Genomic DNA, 19,330 nt, shown 5'->3' on the forward strand with positions numbered 1-19,330 from the left:
TAGTCACCTCTCAAGACACTACAGTTTAGTGTTGTCCAGTAGAACTTTCTATGATAATGAATGTTCTATATTTCTATTTTCCAACAGTGTAGCTGCTAGGAAGGAAATAACATTTTAATGTAGGTATTTTTCTAAAAGTTTATTATCTGAAATGATATTTTTACTCATTGTAATTTACATTGATTCCCCAGAAACTACTGAACTGAAATTACAGAAATAGCTCATCCAAATTATTCTCACAGAATACCCTTTGTCTTATAGAAACACTGTCTAGGAAAGACCAATTTCTTTTTTAAAAAATGTAGCTTTAATGTGTTCTCAAGACATTTTGGGTCATTTGTAACTAATTTTAAGTTTTTATTTACCATTAAGTGTAAATCCCATTACTTATTAGAATTTTGCTATATTAGTCTCCTATCTAGTAATATTATATTATATAGTAAGTTTCACCACAAATATTTAAAATTCAATTGAAGAGCATAACCTAAGATTTGTTTTACTAACTTTAAGAACTTCGCTCCTTTACTGCTTGTTTCTTTCCCATTATATAGGAGCAGAATTTCCACAAAAGAACTGAAAGAAGATTGGAGTGTAGCTACACCAGTGAAAGAGGTCAAACCAGAAGAAAAGAGAGGTAAAGTTGTTCCTCCTACTTGAATAACTGTAATTATATTTAAAAGCTCATTGACTTTATTTAATATATTTCTAATTGTCACAATAATCATGTTTAAGAGTTTTATAATTATTATGAATGTTTAATAGACAAAATAGTCCTCTGTATTGTTTGATTAAGCATTCATTCAACAAGTATTTATTAGTGAATATTATACACCAAATACTTGTTTAGGTGCTGAGTATTTAATGATGGCTGTCCACTTCTCAAGATGCTATTTGTAGTTTAGTGTTGCCCAATAGAACTTTCTGTGATAATCAATGTTCTATGTCTATACTGTTCAATGGAGCAGCTACTAGCCACGTACAGCTGTTGAACCCTTGAAATGTGGCTAGTGAGACTGAGGAACTTAATTTTTAAGTTTAATGTGAATTAAGTCACATATAAATGTAAATGGTTACGTGTGGGTGATGACTACCGTATTGAAAATTGCAGCTCTAGTATGTATTTAAGTTGTGATAAATATTCTTGTCACAATTTATAAAATACATAATATTTTATATACTGGGGTAAAATTTGTGTTAACACTACTTTAGTGTATTTAAATCTATTACTGAGATTTTATGTCGCACCTCCTCTTCCAATGGGTTAAAAAATAGCGACTGTGTGACTGCTGAACGTGCACTTGTAACCATTATTTCATACTCCCATCTAGCAGAAAATCATTGTCTTTATTGTCCAAAAACAACACAAAAAAGAAATGCATTAAAAAATTTCGCTAAAATTTTTTAGCAAAAAATTGCTAAATCCTTGATTGAAGACTAATAAACTCAGGACTTTTTAAAAACAAGAATATTTTGTTTTTCAAAGTTTTCATTCATAGCAAAGGTTTGTTTTTACTGTTTTATTTTTCATTATTTGTGCCTACAGTGAAGATGAGGACCTTAATCATTACTTACCAAGTTTTCACACAACAAATGCTGAGAGAAAAAATAGATATATTAACAATCACAACTACAGTTCCATTAGCTACAATTATATTTATTATCAATATGTACCTTTGAGGTCTAAAACATACAACAATAGCAGGATGAGGAAGATTTGTTGTAATTAAGGGCTTATGCTAAAAAATTGCAGGTAGTTGCTTAGAACAGTAATATGAAACTGCAAAACTGAGATGGCACTCAAGAAAAAAAAAATGAGATGTTAAATACAATGAATTTGAGGCATCCCGAGTTACCTATACAGCATTTGTTTAAGAATATATTATTGAAATAGTATAAAAGACAGCTCCTAGAAACATAATGAACACCTTTGCTAAAACACGTATACATTCAATCAGAAGTATTTTAATTATAAGTGATATTAATTTATTTATATATTCCAGACTGAAATCTTGTTATTGTAATTGATTATAGAATGAATCATAAATTGGCTGGAGAACACAATGATGAGTGAATATGTTTTCATTTTAAAAAGACTATTAATGATTTAAAGTATCCAAGATGTGGTAGAATTTGACAAAAGAAAACAATAGATTCAAAGACAGCAAATAAAGGACCAATGTAGAGAAAATCATTTTTATGCATTAAAAATAGGGAAACCGGTTTTATAAGAATGCTTCTGAAGCAGCATGCTGGATTTCTTTGAGAAGTCCAATGGGTTAAAAAATAGCAACTGTGTGACTGCTGAGCTTGCACTTCTAACCATTATTTAATACTTCCATCTACCAGAAAATCATTGTCTTTATTGTCCAAAAGCAACACAAAAAAGAAATGTGTTAGTTTTCTTTCTTCTTGATGCAGGTTAGCTATTTTTCCTCTAGCCTCAGTTCTTTGGGGGCCTTGTCTCTTTAACACTTTGTATTTATGTGTTTATATAATATTTTGGCAAAAGTCAGTGTTTATAAGCATAAATCCTACAAGGATAGGACTCCTATCTGTCTTCTTTACCTTCCTTATCTCCTGCGAAGACCATGTGCTTGTCCCCTGGAATATAATAGGCTCTGCACATATTTCTTTCATAAATGGTCGAATGAGTACCCATGGTACTAATTTTGTTAACGTTAAGCCACATCATTCCAGAACTGTGAAACAGGAATCACAAATATTTCTCATTAAAGGAGTTAATTCAGGGTTAATTTAGTATTACAACTAATTAAATATAGTTTCAAAATTCCAATGAATTCCTGGCAAAGCTAAGTAGAGAAGTTCTTACTGGATGAGACTGAAGAATATGACTTGTTTCTAGGAACCATCTATCATTATTCAGTATTTACCTGATGTAATCTTTATGGTATGTTTTCTTATAGAATAGGAGGAAACACACACGTAATTTTAAAATAAAGCTGTATAGTATAGCTTATGTTGGTTGAGATTTAGCTATTGTAATTATTTTATAAAATGATTATTAAAAATAGGTCTTCAAAGTTTATAATCAATCTTATGTTTGTATTATAATAAAACTGTCTTTAAAAAGCGAATTCATTTTTCTAACATTCTCTTATTAAATATATATTAAAAATAATAATACAACTAAGACCCATGTTCCCATCATCCAGCTTATTGACTGATTTATTAACAAATATGAACATATATATCTGTTTAAGATGAAAAGTGTCCAGAGTTAAAGCAGGAAATGGAAACATTGCTCTCAGAGGCCGTTCATCTCATTAAAAGTCTAGAAACTGACCGGGCAGAAGCTGAAGCAGCTTTAAAACGACAAAGATCAAGAAAGAACATGATTAACTTGAAAATTGACTCTTGGTCAGTCTGGAAACTTCAAGAACTCCCATTGGCTGTGCAGAAAGGTAATAATCGGGATTTTTATATTACTTCTTACTCTGTTGGAGGTACAGATAATTAATTACAGGTCTGTGTATTTAAAAAAAAATTGTCCTAGTGCCAAGGCTCACACCTGTAATCCCACACACTTTGGGAGGCTGGGGCGGGCAGATCACTTAAGCCCAGGAATTCGAGACCAGCCTAAGAAACATAGTGAAACCCTGTCTCTACAAAAATACAAAAATTAGCCAGGTATGGTGGGACTCACCTGTAGTCTCAGCAACTTGGGAGTCTGAGGTGGGAAGATTGATTGAGCCCAGGAGATTGAGGCTGCAGTGAGCCTTGGGTGACAGAGTGAGATCCTGTCTCAAAAAATAAATAAATATCACCTGTTTAGAGTGACTGTATTATTTTGCATATAAACCAGCACTTTTGAAAGATGTTATTGAAGATAATGGTGGGTTCACAGATGCAAACTGTGAGACTGCACTCGGCAAACTTGGACCTGATGTCCTTTTGGTGTGTTAGAAATCCAATGGCATTTATGGTACCTACAGAACATGCAAATATTTGGCATCTATCCTATAATGACTACACTATTTGAATTTCTAGAACTTTAGGAATTTAAAGTGATTGCCAGTTGGTGTCATTAGCCACATTTTTAAGTCTAGGAAAATTGAAAGAGTTTTAAGTCATATTTTAAGCACTAAATGCATATGCTTTTGAGAATTTAATAGTAAATTTGCTTTGGGAACTTCTAGCAGGTAACAAAACCTAAAATGTTTCCAGGAGTCATACAGGTAACAGAGGTTTAAGAGGGAAATTCTTTTAGCTCACAGAGTGAGGGAACTATGGTGAAGGATTAAAGAATCTAAAGGTATTGGATTTTTTTGTTGTTGTTGTTCTACAAACCCTGTGCCTATGAAAATATGCCTGACTCCCTGACTCTGCCTGAAGCTGGAAGATTTTTACTCTCTCATAGGATAAAAATTTTAATTCAGGATGCACATGTTTTGTAAGAGATTTTTATTAATATTAGGGTGCCCATATATGATCTATCATTTAAACCAAGAAATCTTTGAGAGAAAAAAAGGACATTATTAATTATTACCCAGACCAACAGCCATTAATTCAAATTATAGGTCATAGTGTACTCATATTTAGACCTTTGTTATAATTTTATGTCTTCTAAGGCTGTAGTTACCAAAGTAGGGTATATGAATTCCAGAGAGTTGCAAGAAAAGATTAGAACTTTTATTTATATTTGTAAATTTTATCATTTTTTAAATTTTCTTTTTGAATAGAATTTATACTGTGTATGTTCCACTAATACAGTAGATTTATATAATTTATAAATATGTGTGTGTGTGTGTGTGTGTGTACGCGCTTTAGAGGCAATGAGGCTACCACAGTGTCAGAAAAGACACCCTGGGAAATTCTGGATCCCCGTAGATTCTTGACAGACTCTATTCACATTGACAGGAGTCATCCACAATTTTCCTAATTGTTTGGGAGGTTCTTCCTTGTTAGTAGTAGTAGAAAAAATACGGAGGGAAGGTTTTATTGAATTGTTTGCTGATAAATTTATATATAATCTCATATACCCTTTGTAATAGTACTTAGATATTGTAGTTCTAGCAGTTCTACTTTAGGAGTTCTTGAAATAAATTTAAGTTGAGATACATGTGTGCACATTATAGTTACTTAATAAATGTGTTTTGAACTATGGAATAAATATTTGTCATGGGTGACAACTTATTGTTGGGTTCTTTTAATCAATAAAAGATAATCAATAAAAGATCTACTTAGAAAACAGATTTATGTTCATCTGCTCTATTTTATGTAAGTAGCCACTATATGCAATGAAATTTAAATTCATTATGGTTATGTATTTTTTAAAGTTAATAGCTGTCTCTTTGAAACATATTCCTTACAGGTAATGTGTTCTCAGGAATCTTCTGCCTTTATATTATTTATGTAGAATATAATCTCTAAATTTTATGAATTTGTTTACAAAGTATAAAGTCATATTTTTATAGTCTTTAGATTCTCAAAAGTATATAGCTTGTAAGACAGGAAAAATTTTAATCTCCTTAACAAACTTAAGTATTATATTTGTTATAAATTTAGATACTTTTCAAAAATAAAATTAAGGAAACTCACTTCTTTCTAGATATTTTCTGGTCAGTCCTACAGATTTATCTTTCCTCCCAACTCCCCAATCCCACTTATATCTTTTGTTTTGTGACCCAGGAGGCTGATTCATAGTGGACTGCATCCAAGATATTGTTTGCATTCTATCTTCCTGTTGGGTTCAACCAATGAGAATCAGTGGCAAGAGACCATGGGGAGATAATGGAGATGGGTGAGGCAGGGGTATTTATAGCACTGACAGCCCCGCTCTCCATCTGGTCACTTTAAGCTGACTGCATGCCTCTCCTGAAAATGACAGCCCTTGCCATCCAACATGTAGCCAGTTATCTAGCAAATGCTTTTTGTTTTCCCTATCAAAAAAGATAACTAGAAATAAGCTTACCATCATGAATTTGGTAGTATATGATCCTACAAATTATAAAGTTGGATATGCATAGCAGTGTTCCTTTGCAAAATAAAAGTGTGCTTATATTATGTTGTACCCAAACATTATCTGAAGACACAACTAAACTTGTGACTCAGGCTCCTCGGGTATTCCCATTGTACCTGCTTCTATATATTCCCTGTATTTCCCATAATCTACACTATGGCTCCATGAGTACTTTCCTATGACAATCTGATGAAAGAGGAAAAAAAAAAAAAAAAACAGAGCCCTGGTTTCTGAATGAATTTGAATAGTATGTAGACATAATTTGGAGAATTACTGCATTCCAGTCACTTGATGGGAAGGGTGAAAGCTAATCACCCCAGTGGGCAGAATTTTAAGTACTCTTTGAAGAAGGAGAAATGGCTCAAGAAACATATGGGAAGTGGCAAAAGGGAAAGCAGAGTGTCGGGGAATTTGAAAATAAATGAATGTAAGACTGCTAAAAAGAAGTCTGGGAAGGTAAGAGATGACCTTTGGAAAGGATAGATTACAAAGATCATTATGTCCCATATAAATGCTCACCAGAATGCGTCTGCTATGGAAGATGGTCTCAGTAATTAATGGAATGTTAAATCTTCCATTTCGTTTTGAATTGTTTTGTCTTGTTAATTATTCAGTTATTACTACAATCATGCTTTGTAACAACCACCTTGGAACTCAGTGGCTTGCAACAATAAGCATCTTCTTATTTGCTGATGGCTCTGTGAGTTGGCTAGGGAAGCTCTTCTTCAGGCCGTATATCCAATGGCCTTGGCTCAAGGCTGTATGTTGGGTTCAGGACAGCTTCATGTGTCTGTCATCCACTTTGCTAGCACCTTCCCAGGAGTAAGGTTTTCATGTGGCAAATTGCAAGAATACAAAATGGGTGAATAGAAACATAGTATGCTGCTCAAAATGTCAGCTTGGAGCTGGCATACCTTCACTTCTCACATCCATTTGGAGATACAATTCAAGTTGGGATTGGGTGGGGACATAGCCAAAATAAGTATCACATCCAAACCAAGAATCTGTATGATAAGAAGTTATCTCTATCCCAAGGGAGAGGGTAGTGAACAACAAATCTATCATATCTTGTTTCTATAAATATAAATGCTCCTGATATTGAGTTTATTCTATGATTTCAACATATTTCATAGTAATCTCATCTTCAATTGTTAATTATATTCTGTAGAAATCCAATAAGCCTTGGATTACTTTTGTCTCTACTAGAATCCTAGGAGTTTCACTGGTTCTAGATCAGTTTTCATACTCATTTCTTAGCTGAATTGTGATCTCTAAACCTTCTTAAGTTTCAAGTTAGAGTTTTTTATTTCCTTGAAGTCATTATTTTTCTCCCCAGGGTCATTTTCTGAGTTTTTTTTAATCCTTGCCAAACTGTTTAAGCCCAAAGTTGTCAGTAAATTTTTAATAGGTAAATAAATTTATTTCCTAGTTTTAGGTCTGTATTAGTTTGTTTTCACACTGCTGATAAAGATATACCTGAGACTGGGAAGAAAAAGAGGTTTAATTGGACTTAACAGTTTCACATGGCTGGGGAGGCCTCAGAATCACAGCAGGAGGCTAAAGGCACTTCTTACATGGTGGTGGCAAGAGAAAAATCAGGAAGAAGTAAAAGTGGAAAAACCCCTGATAAGCCCATCAGATCTCGTGAGACTTATTCACTAACATGAGAATAAATGAGAAAGACTGGACCCTATGATTCAGTTACCTCCCCTTGGTCCCTCCCACAACATGTCAGAATTCTGGGAGATACAATTCAAGTTGAGGTTTGAGTGGAGACACAGCCAAACCATATCATTCCACTCCTGGCCCCTCCAAATCTCATGTCCCCATATTTCAAAACCAATCATGCCTTCCCAACAGCCCCCCAAAGTCTTAATTCATTTCAGCATTAACCCAACAGTCCACAGTTCAAAGTCTCATCTAAGACAAGGCAAGTCCCTTCTGCCTATGAGCTTGTAAAATCAAAAGCAAGCTAGTTACTTCCTAGGTACAATGAAGGTACAGGTATTGGGTAAATATGGTTGTTCCAAATGTGAGAGATTGGCCAAAACAGAGGGGTTTCAGGGCCCATGCAAGTGCAAAATCCAATGGGGCAGCCAAATTTTAAGGCTCCAAAATGATCTCCTTTGTCTCTAGGTCTCACATTCAGGTCACACTGATGCAAAAGGTGGGTTCCCATGGTCTTAGGCAGCTCTACCCCTGTGGCTTTGCAGGGTATGGCCTCCCTCATGACTGCTTTCATGGGCTGGCATTAAGTGTCTGTGGCTTTCCCAGGCACATGTGCAAGCTGTGGGTGGATCTACCATTCTGGGCTCTGGAGGATGGTGACCCTCTTCTCACAGCGCCACTGGGCAGTGCCCCAATAGGGACTCTACTGGGGGCTCCAACCCCACATTTCTCTTCCTCATTGCCCTAGCAGAGGTTCTATGTGAGGGCCCCACCCTTGCAGCAAACTTTTGCCTGGATATCCAGGCATTTCCATACATCTGAAATCTAGGTGGAGGTTCTCAAACCTCATTTCTTGACTTCTGTGCACTCGCAGGCTCAACACCATGTGGAAGCTGCCAAGGCTTGGGGCTTCCACCCTCTGAAACCACAACCTGAGCTCTATGTTGGCCCCTTTCAGCCATGGCTGGAGTGGCTGTGACATAGGGCACCAACTCCCTAGTCTTCACACAGCATGGGGACCCTGGGCCTGGTCCACGAAACCACTTTTTCTTCTTGGGCCTCCAGGCTTGTGATGGGAGGGTCTGCCATGAAGGTCTCTGACATGGCTGGAGACATTTTCCCTGTGGTCTTGGGGATTAACATTAGGCTTCTTGCTACTTATGCAAATTTCTGCAGCCAGCTTGAATTTCTCAAAAAATGGGTTTTTCTTTTCTACTGAATTGTCGGGCTGCAAATTTTCTGAACTTTTGTGCTGTTTCCCTTTTAAAATGGAATGCTTTTAAAAGCACCCAAGTCACCTCTTGAATGCTTCGCTGCTTAGAAATTTCTTCCACCAGATATCCTACATCATTTCTCTCAAGTTCAAAGTTCCATACATCTCTAGGGCAGGGGCAAAATGCCACCAGTCTCTTTGCTAAAACATAACAAGAGTCACCTTTGCTCAAGTTTCCAACAAGTTTCTTAGCTCTGTCTGAGACCACCTCATTCTGGTCCTTATTGTTAATATCACTATCAGCATTTTTGTCAAAGCCATTCAACAAGTCTCTAGGAGGTTCCAAACTTTCCCACATTTTCCTATCTTCTTCTGAGCCCTCCAAACTGTTCCAGCCTCTGCCTGTTACCCAGTTCCAAGGTCGCTTCCACATTTTTGGCTATCTTTTCAGCAACACCCCACTCCTGGTACCAATTTACTGTAGTAGTCCGTTTTCATGCTGCTGATGAAGACATACCCAAGACTGGGAAGAAAAAGAGGTTTAATGGAGTTACAGTCCCACATGGCTGAGGAGGCCTCAAAATTATGGCCAGAGATGAAAGGCACTTCTTACATGGCAGTGGTAAGAGAAAAATGAGGAAGAAGCAATAACAGAAACCCCTGATAAACCCATCAGATCTCATGAGACTTATTCACTATCACAAGAAGAGCATGGGAAAGACCCCCACCCCCCGAATCAGTTACTTCCCCTGAGTCCCTTCCACAGCACATGGGAATTCTGGGAGATACAATTCAAGTTGAGATTTGTGTGGGGACACAGCCAAAACATTTCAAGGTCTCTTCCATATTCTGTTGCTTCTTGAGTCATTTTCAGTAATTTATATCTTCTGAAGCATTTGTCCATTTCACTATAGTTATCTAGTTTGCTCGCCTAAATGTTTTTCATGAAATTCTCTTATAATTAATTTCTGTAATAGTAGTAGTGATGGTATCTTTTTCATTCCTAATTTTGGTAATTTGTGCCTTGCGTCTTTATATCATGGTCATTCCAGCAAAAGATTTCTCAATTTTGTTGATCTTTTTAAAAAGTCCACTTTTGCTTCCTTTATTGATTACTATGTTTCAGCTTTTATACCATTGAATTTTTTCCTCTGATTGCCCATATCTTATTTGCTTTGGGAATAATTTAAACCTGCTATATTTCTCTTTTAATAAATTAGAAGCTTTGATTATTTACTTGATGCCTTTTTTATTTTCTAGAATTATCAGTTAAATGCTCTAAATTTTCTTCTCAGAATGTCATTAGTTGTATTTTATAAATGTTCATATGCTGTGAGTTCATTATTATTTACTTTAGAATATCTTTTAAAATTTCCCTGAGATTTCTTATGGAATCTATTATTTATTTAGAAGTTGCTGGTTAATTTACATTTATTTTGAAATTTTCATAAAAATTTCTGTTACGGCTAATTTAATTATATTGTGCTAGGAAATTTATTTATTTATTTATTTTATTAGGCTTTGGGGGAACAGGTGGTGTTTGGTTACATCAATAAGTTCTTTAGTGGTGATTTCTGAGATTTCAGTGCATTTATCACCCGAGCAATGTACACTGTACCCAATGTGTAGTCTTTTACCCCTTGCCACCCCAGAAACTTGTTCCAAGTCCCCAAAGTCCAATGTATCATTCTTATGCCTTTGAGTCGTCATATCTTAGCTCCCACTTATGAGTGAGAACATATGATGTTTGGTTTTCTATTCCTGGGTTACTTCACTTAGAATAATAGTCTCCAATTCCACCCAGGTTGCTGTGAATGCCATTATTTTATTCCTTTGTGTGGCTGAGTAGTATTCCAAGGTATATATACCACATTTTCTTTATTCACTAAGTGATTAATGGGCATTTGGACTGGTTCCATATTTTTGCATTGCAAGTTTTGTTGCTATAAACATGCATTTGCAAGTATCTTTTTCATATACTTCTTTTCCTCTGGGTAGATACCTAGTAATGGGATTGCTGGGTCAAATGGGAGATCTACTTTTAGTTTTTAAAACAGTCTCCACACTGTTTTCCATAGTAGCTGAACTAGTTTACATTCTCACCAACAGTGTAAAAGTGGTGCCTTTTCACTGCATCCATGCCAACATCTATAATGTTTTTCAGTTTTTGATTATGGCCATACTTGCAGGAGTGATGTGGTATCACATTGTGGTTTTGATTTGCATTTCCCTGATAATTAGTGATGTTGAACATTTTTCTATATGTTTGTTGGCTATTTGTATATCTTCTTTTGCGAATTGTCTACTCATATCCTTAGCCCATTCTTTGATGGGGTTATTTGTTTTTTTTTTTCTGGCTGATTTGTTTGAGTTCTTTGTAGATTTTGGATATCAGTCCTTTGTTGGATGTATAGTTTGTGAAAATTTTCTCCCACTCTGTAGGTTGTCTGTTAACTCTGCTGATTATTTCTTTTGCTGAGCAGAAGCTTTTTTAGTTTAAGTCCTATCTATTCATCTTTGTTTTGGTTGCATTTGCTTTTGGGTTCTTGGTCATGAAGTCTTTGCCTAAGCCATTGTCTACAAGGGTTTTTCCAGTGCTATCTTCTAGAATCTTTATGGTTTCAAGTATTAGATCTAAGTCTTTGATTCATTTTGAGTTGACTTTTGTATAAGGTGAGAGATGAGGATCTAGTTTCATTCTTCTACATGTGGCTTGCCAATTATCCTAGCACCATTTGTTGAACAGGGTGTCCTTTCCTCACTTTATGTTGTTTGCTTTGTTGAAGATCAGTTGGCTGTATTTGGCTTATTTGGGTTCTCTATTCTGTTCCATTGGTCTACATGCCTATTTTTATACCAATACCATGCTGTTTTGACGTTATGCTGAACAGAGAAAAGTTGAAAGCATTCTTCCTGAGAACTGGAGCAAGACAAGGATTTCCACTCTCACCACTTTTATTCAACATAGTACTGGAAGTCCTAGCCAGAGCAATCAGATAAGAGAAAGAAATAAAGGGCATACAAATGGGTAAAGAGAAAGTCAAACTGCCACTGTTTGCTGATGACATGAGTGTATACGTAGAAAACCTTAAAGACTCATCCAAAAAGCTCCTAGAACTGGTAAATTAATTCAGCAGAGTTTCAGGATAATTTGTGTACAAAACTTAATGTACACAAATCAGTAGCTTTCCTGTACACCAACAGTGTCCGAACTGAGAAATTAGGAACTCAACCCCTTTCACGATAGCTGGAAAAAAAAAAAAAAAGGCTTAGGAATATTCCTAATGATGTGAAAGACCTCTACAAGGAAAACCACATAACACTGCTGAAAGAAACCTTAGACTACACAAACAAATGGAAACACTTCCCATGCTCATGGATTGGTAGAATGAATATTGTGAAAATGACCATATGGCCAAAAGCAACATACAAATTCAATGCAATTCTCATCAAACTGCCATCACCATTCTTCACGGAACTAGAAAAAAGCAATCCTAAAATTCATATGGAACCAAAAAATAGTCTGCATAGCCAAAGCAAGACTAAGCAAAAAGAACAAATCTGGAGGCATCATATTACCCGACTTCAAACTATATTATAAGGCCATAGAAACATTTTTAAATGTTTCATTCATATTTAAATTATTTATAGTTTATAAATTTCCTAAAATTTTATCTGGGAGAATGTTCTGTTTAGTTCAAATTTATATATACTCTGCTGTTGTTGGGTATATATAGTCTATATATATATAGACTATCTATAAATATCAGGTCAATTTGGTTGATAGTGCTGTTCAAGTGTTTTCTCTCAAGAATTTTCTGTCTAGTTATTCATTGACTTGTTGAGAATAGGGTGTTCATTTTAACTATTAATTCAGAAAATAAACCAATCATATCAAAGTTATTATTTCAATTGTCAGATTTGCTCATGTAGTTTAATTTTTCAAATTTAAAATACACTAACAAGTTGTCAAGAACATAAGAAATGTAGCATGGCCAACATTTAAGTTTGGAATGGAAATTTCTGGAAATAAATAGACATCAGTGTTAGATTTAGCCCTGGGGGAATCCTTGAAACCCTGATGTCCTTGAGTTGCCATTTTGATGTATGTGTAAGGTACAGGATACTGGAAATAAAGCTTAAGTCTCACCCAGAGTGACAAGTCTAATCAGAGATCAGGACATAAAAATGAGAATCCAAAGGTCTAATCCTCAGCCTATGACTGAACCATGAATAAACCTGCAGCTCAGCTTGAGCAGCCAAGAAACTTGTTTGTTTCTCTTATACAATGGAGGAAAACAATGCTTCCTAAGCATTTGTAATGTACTAATCTCCAATAGATTTGTGACCCCCCCACTGCCTGCTGTCTGTGTGCTTAAAAACTGTTCAGTGGAGAATGTCATTTAAATGTTCTGTAGGTTAGTAGTAAAGTCAGGCAACTGACGGGATAAAAGGCAAATTTGCTCTGCAAGACTAAAACTTCAACCCAGGCACTAAAAATTTATCTCAGATAAAGTTCCAAGAAAAGAAGCAGCTCAATGTTAAAAATCATAAAACACACAAAGATCCAGGTTCAATGGGTGTGAATCAGTAGATGCAGACCACATAATTTTACTCAAAATGTGTCAGATATAGGATTATATCTGATATTATAAAATAACTGTTTGATACATTTCAAGAAATAAAAAGGTTTAAAAAGCAAGGACAAGAAACTTTTTTAAAGAAAGCAAAATAGGCCGGGCGCGGTGGCTCAAGCCTGTAATCCCAGCACTTTGGGAGGCCGAGACGGGCGGATCACGAGGTCAGGAGATCGAGACCATCCTGGCTAACACAGTGAAACCCCGTCTCTACTAAAAAATACAAAAAACTAGCTGGGCGAAGTGGCGGGCGCCTGTAGTCCCAGCTACTTGGGAGGCTGAGGCAGGAGAATGGCGTGAACCCGGGAGACGGAGCTTGCAGTGAGCCAAGATCCGGCCACTGCACTCCAGCCTGGGCGACAGAGCGAGACTCCGTCTCCAGAAAAAAAAAAAAAAAAAAAAAAGAAAGCAAAATATACAAATGAAAAACTATGAGAAATGAAAAATATATAAAATTAATTTAATGATTGGTTAAATTGTTTATTAGACTCAGAGAAGTAATAGTTAACTGTAAAATTTGAAGAAATTGCATGGAATGTATCACATCAAGACAAGGAGAGAAAAATGTAAGTCAAATATTTAAAACAAGGCATATAGAATGAGAGGGCATCATGAATATTTAATAGAAGATCCTCATGAAAGTAATAATGGCAATATTTAACAAGATAATGTCTGACTCTTTAGAACAAAAGTCTTGCTGTCTAGTTGGTGAGGGTAAAAAACATAAAAAAAGATGTTATCAAACATTGCACGTATCAAAAAATAAAAAATATTTAGAAGTATTTTATTTAAAAATCATTAAAATTATCATTACACATATGGGAAAAATCCAAGTCATTAAAGAGAAATCAGTAGCTTTTGTTACATCAAAAAGAGGGACTTAATTAATTATCCAGGAATATGGATTTAGAAGTTAGACAAAAAGCAAAATAAATACAAAGAAAAAAGGAGAAACCCAATAACAAAATGGAAAAATAATAAAATTATATAATGCAGAAGAGATGCAAAGCTGAAGTTGGCTCACTAGAAAGAGCATAATGTAAAACCAATGGCACAATAAATGAAAAACACAGTGAGAATGTATAACTGATTCAGATTAGGAGTGAAAATACATAGGGATGTAGCAGTGATTAATAGTGATGATGACATTAAGAACGAATTTCTTTGAATAATGTTGAAACTTTGACAAAGTAAATAAATTTACAGAGAAAAATAGGTTGCTGAATACATAGATAACCAAAATATTCATATAATCATTAAAGGAATGATTTTGACCCAGTAACTAAAAATCCTTCCTCACAAAATAAATAAATATATACATAGGGCCATGGGGCTTAATATACAATTTCAAACTTCCACAACACCTTAGAGAAAAGAAATCAAAAGAAACTACAGCTGATATAAGAAGCTATCATAAATTATAAATCAAAATTAAATGATCACAGTACAAATATAGAAAAATACAGGCCAAAATTACAAGTATAAATGCAGAAAATCCCAAGTAAAGACATCAGTAAATTCCACCAAGAAATTTATTTTAAAAAGATTAAAAAGAAAATAAACTAACCCACTTAGTTTTATTCCAAGAATGCAAGAACCAGTTAATGCTAGAACTTAATATAATGAGAAAATCTTTCAATGTAATTTTTCTAAAATTGTCCTTGTCTGTTCATTGGGATTTAATTAAATTTATACATTAATATGAGGAAATTTCTGTACCTAAAATTTCAAATATTTTTATACAGAAAAAAGAATTTTTATTCATTTATTCAAATTCACTTTTGTGTTGTTTGGTAGCACGCTGTCACTTTCCCCTTTCAGACCTTACCCAGTTCATGTTAGGTTTATTAATAGATTTATGTAGTTTATTTTATGTTTTAGTTTTGCTATTGTGAGATACTCTGTTTTCAACATATTTGTATATAGGCAAGCATTTTTTATATTACTTTTACATGAACTATCTTATTTGTAATAATTTTCATTTCACTATTTCATGTGTTTTTCTATAAGAAAATAATAATCACTTTTGCCTTTTTCGTTCTGATATTTGTAAGTCTTATTTCATCATTTTCCTTCTAGGTGGTTTTGGAAGGCCTCGACTCTTGCAGTTCTCACTTTGAAGCAGTTACATAGAGTACTTTATAGAATGATCAGAATATGCATTGACCATACAGCATAAACAGGATTTATAGTAAAATAACTATTATCTTATGAAACATATATTTTAATCTTTTTGATGATGAATTAAGAAAGTAATATGTTTTATAGTACCTTTTATTTTAGAGGTAATAAGATTCGACCAGGCGCGGTGGCTCATGCCTGTAATCCCAGCACTTTGGGAGGCCAAGGCAGGTGGACTACCTGAGGTCGGGAGTTTGAGACCAGCCTGACCAACATGGAGAAACCCCATCTCTACTAAAACTACAAAATTGGCCAGACATGGTGGCACATGCCTGTAATCCCAGCTGCTTGGGAGGCTGAGGCAGAAGAATTGCTTGAACCTGGGAGGCAGAGGTTGCAGTGAGCCAAGATTGTGCCTTTGCACTCCAGTGTGGGCAACAAGAGCAAAACTCCATCTCAAAAAAAAAAAAAAAAAAAAAAAAAATTGATTCACAGATAAGGAATTTCTGACATTGAAATGATTTATATTTATGTATTATCAAATATTTCTTCCAATCAGATTTTCTTTTGTTCTTATCCTTCTATATCTAGAACACGAGGCCTGTTTGAGAGATGTTATAGAGTTACAATGGCATCTTGAAGATAAAGTTAATCAACTAGAACATTTTGCAAAACAAAAGATGGAGTTAGAAGAAGCAAATGCAAAGATTCAAGCAGACATAGACTACATGAATGAACATGGCCCTCTACTGGACTCTAAGCGGAATCAGGAACTTCAAGATCTGAAGAACCATTATAAAAAAAAAAAGGAGGTAAATGAATAAACGAATGCATGAGCATTTCATAAATTATTACTTAGTTATGCAAAAACTTTTCAACCATAAGAAATTAACACAGCTTTAAAGGTTTTTTTCTTCTTAAAATTGACCCACCCTTTATCTCTACACATTACCAACTGTAGGTATTCATTTTAACTATGTCTTCTTTTCTTACCATTATATTTAAGATTATTAAGCATATTTAGTCAAGCTTCTAGTAAAATTTTGGTGATTTAAAATAGCCAGGTAAGGTCAGGTGTGGTGGCTCATGCTTGGAATCCCAGCACTTTGTGTGGTAAGCACTTTGGGTGCATCGCTTGAGCCCAGGAGCTAGAGATCAGTTAGAGTAACATGGTGAAACCCCATCTCTACTGACAATACAAAAATTAGCCAGATGTGGTGGCTCATGACTGTAGTCTTCTCTACTTGGGAGGCTGAGGTGGGAGGTTTGCTTGACCCCTTGAGGTTGAAGCTGATGTGTGGGGATTGCTTGACCCCTGAAGGTTGAGGTTGCAGCGATTCATGATTGTGCTACTGCAATCCAGCCTGGATGACAGAGTGAGACCGTCTCAAAACAAAGCAAGAACTTCAGAAAAATAAAATTGTGAGTTTTTTATTTTAAGCCATAATCATGCTGAGCAAAAATGCAGGTAAAATATATAATTTCATTGTTGATGAAAATATGTAAATGAAATAAAAGTATTTTAATGGTTAATTAGATATTTAACTCTCCTATTATGGAATATGAAAATAATTTATTGATAATTGTCACAAAATGAACAAATTTAAATTTGTATTATATTTATTTTTGAACATTTTAAAGTAAATGAAACAAATTGTTAAATGTCTCCTGTGTTCCCCTCAACAGTTCCATTTTCATTCCTCCTTTACCAAAGACAATCTTTGTAATGAATTTCATGTGTCTATAAGCCAAATTTGTATAATTATATATATGCATGTGTGTTGATAAATAATACATGATATTTTTAATCACACAAACAGTACCATACATTGTACAATATTCTACAACCTATTTTTTAATCAGTTTTTTAGTTTAATCAAGCTACTGTTGATATGTGTAGATCTAGTTCATTCATTTTACTTACAATGTTCCATCAAATAGATATTTCACAATGTAATTACTTACCATTTCATCTTCTGTTGGCCATCTGAGTTGTTTCCAATATCTGGCAACAAAACTGCTTATTTGACTGTAAACAATAATCACACATGAATACCTTCCTCTGTAGCTGCATGTAAATTTTTCCTATTGGGGTTATATACCTAGTTGGGTATTTACTGGATTGTGGGTTATACACATTTACTATTTTATTAGATAACATCAAGTTATTCTTCAGAGTGCCTGTAACAATTTCTATTACTGGAGTAGTGGCAATACTGAAGTCTCATTTCTCCACTGTGGACAAGAATACAAGTACTGTCCTCCTTTTTTAGTAATAGACCCCTATACAGTTGGATGACAGTGTACAGGCTGGAAGATATTTCTCAATTTCCCTTTTCTCATTGTATTTCTAATGAGATGTAGGTAGCAGTTACTGGCTGCGATTTCCATGAAATATCTTTGAAATAGACTGCCTCACCCAGGAAGTCTATTTGGCCATTTGCCTCAGCTATCATACCTAGGTTGCTGGAAGTTTAGAAAATGCCAAATAAGCTATTTACTAAACTTCCAGTAACCTTGATACGATAGCTACAGCTCTAACTTCCATTTTACAGCATGAAGCAACCTTGGGGATGGAAGCCACAACTCAGGATGGCTGAAGAGCAAAGGGATAGTCGGATATATTTCTGTGAGAGAAAAGTAAACTGCAAGCTTGTTTAAGCAACTTATTTGGTTTATTTCTGTAACTTACAGCAAAACTCAATCCTAGTATAACTCACAATTTAGTTAACATTTTTATTGTCATTCTTTAAAATTTTCTCTATATGTGTTTTAATTGGTATCCCTTTGTTTTACTGTGTTTTTCCCTGATAGTGAACTTGGGTACATGATAAGCAGGGCAAGTGGAGTTTTTGGGCAGTTGGAAGATCAGGCTTGTGAATGGGAAGAAAGGATTCATTCTAGCAGACCAAAAAAAAAAAAAAAAAAAAAAGCAACGTTTGTGTAAAGCTTATTAGGGCTAAAATGACGGTTAATTTAATTGTCAACTTATGGGGCCATGATGCCCAGATATTTGGTCAACCATTATTCCAGATGTTTTCAATAAATGTACATTTTTTGGATGAGATTAACATTTGAATTGGTAGATTTACAGTAAAACATATTATTCTCCATATTGTGGGTGGGCCTTGTGCAATCAACTGAAGATCTTAACAGAACAAAAACTGATCTCCTCTGAGCAAGAAAGAATCCTGTAAGCACACTACTTTTGGACTGGGACAGCAACTTTCCCCTGGGTCTTTAGCCTGCCAGCCTACCCTGCAGATTTTGGACTTGTACCTCCAAAATAGTGTGAGCCTTTTCCTTAAAATCAGTCTCTCTCTCTCCCGCTTATTCCTCGCTCCTACTGGTTGTTTCTCTAGAGAAGCCTGACCATTAGTGCAATGACTGCCCTTCTTTTATTTCATCATTATTGTGCTACTCCATTACATCTTAAATTCCTAGATCAGTGCTTCTGCTTACCTGCCTTTAAGTCAGCTGGTGACGTTCTAACTATTCCAAGGGTCAAAATGAGAGTTTGGACCTCTTGGCTTCTGTAGTGTGAGCCATAAACTCTGTGAAACCATCCACTATGGGTGTACAATGCAAGGGAAAGTAATTCCCCAAGAAAAAATAATTCCTCATCATGAAATTGAGATGCTATTAAGAAAGGCTATAAATGTCATGCAGCCAAAATATGAAAACTCTCTAATATAAGGTAGAAGGAAAGTG

General features: G+C 35.0%; 1 protein-coding gene across 1 annotated transcript in view; it reads left to right on the plus strand.

The window, feature by feature from the left end:
* The window catches only part of CCDC178 (coiled-coil domain containing 178), a 462,699-nt gene that overhangs the window by 88,037 nt on the left and 355,332 nt on the right, over positions 1–19,330 (plus strand). The window contains exons 8-10 of the mRNA XM_074022193.1: positions 552–634; positions 3,222–3,422; positions 16,211–16,431. Of these exons, the coding sequence (XP_073878294.1) occupies positions 552–634; positions 3,222–3,422; positions 16,211–16,431 (505 nt within the window). The remainder of the gene's footprint in view (positions 1–551; positions 635–3,221; positions 3,423–16,210; positions 16,432–19,330) is intronic.

The sequence above is a fragment of the Macaca fascicularis genome, chromosome 18 (assembly GCF_037993035.2).
Source record: "Macaca fascicularis isolate 582-1 chromosome 18, T2T-MFA8v1.1".
Lineage (NCBI taxonomy): Eukaryota > Metazoa > Chordata > Mammalia > Primates > Cercopithecidae > Macaca > Macaca fascicularis.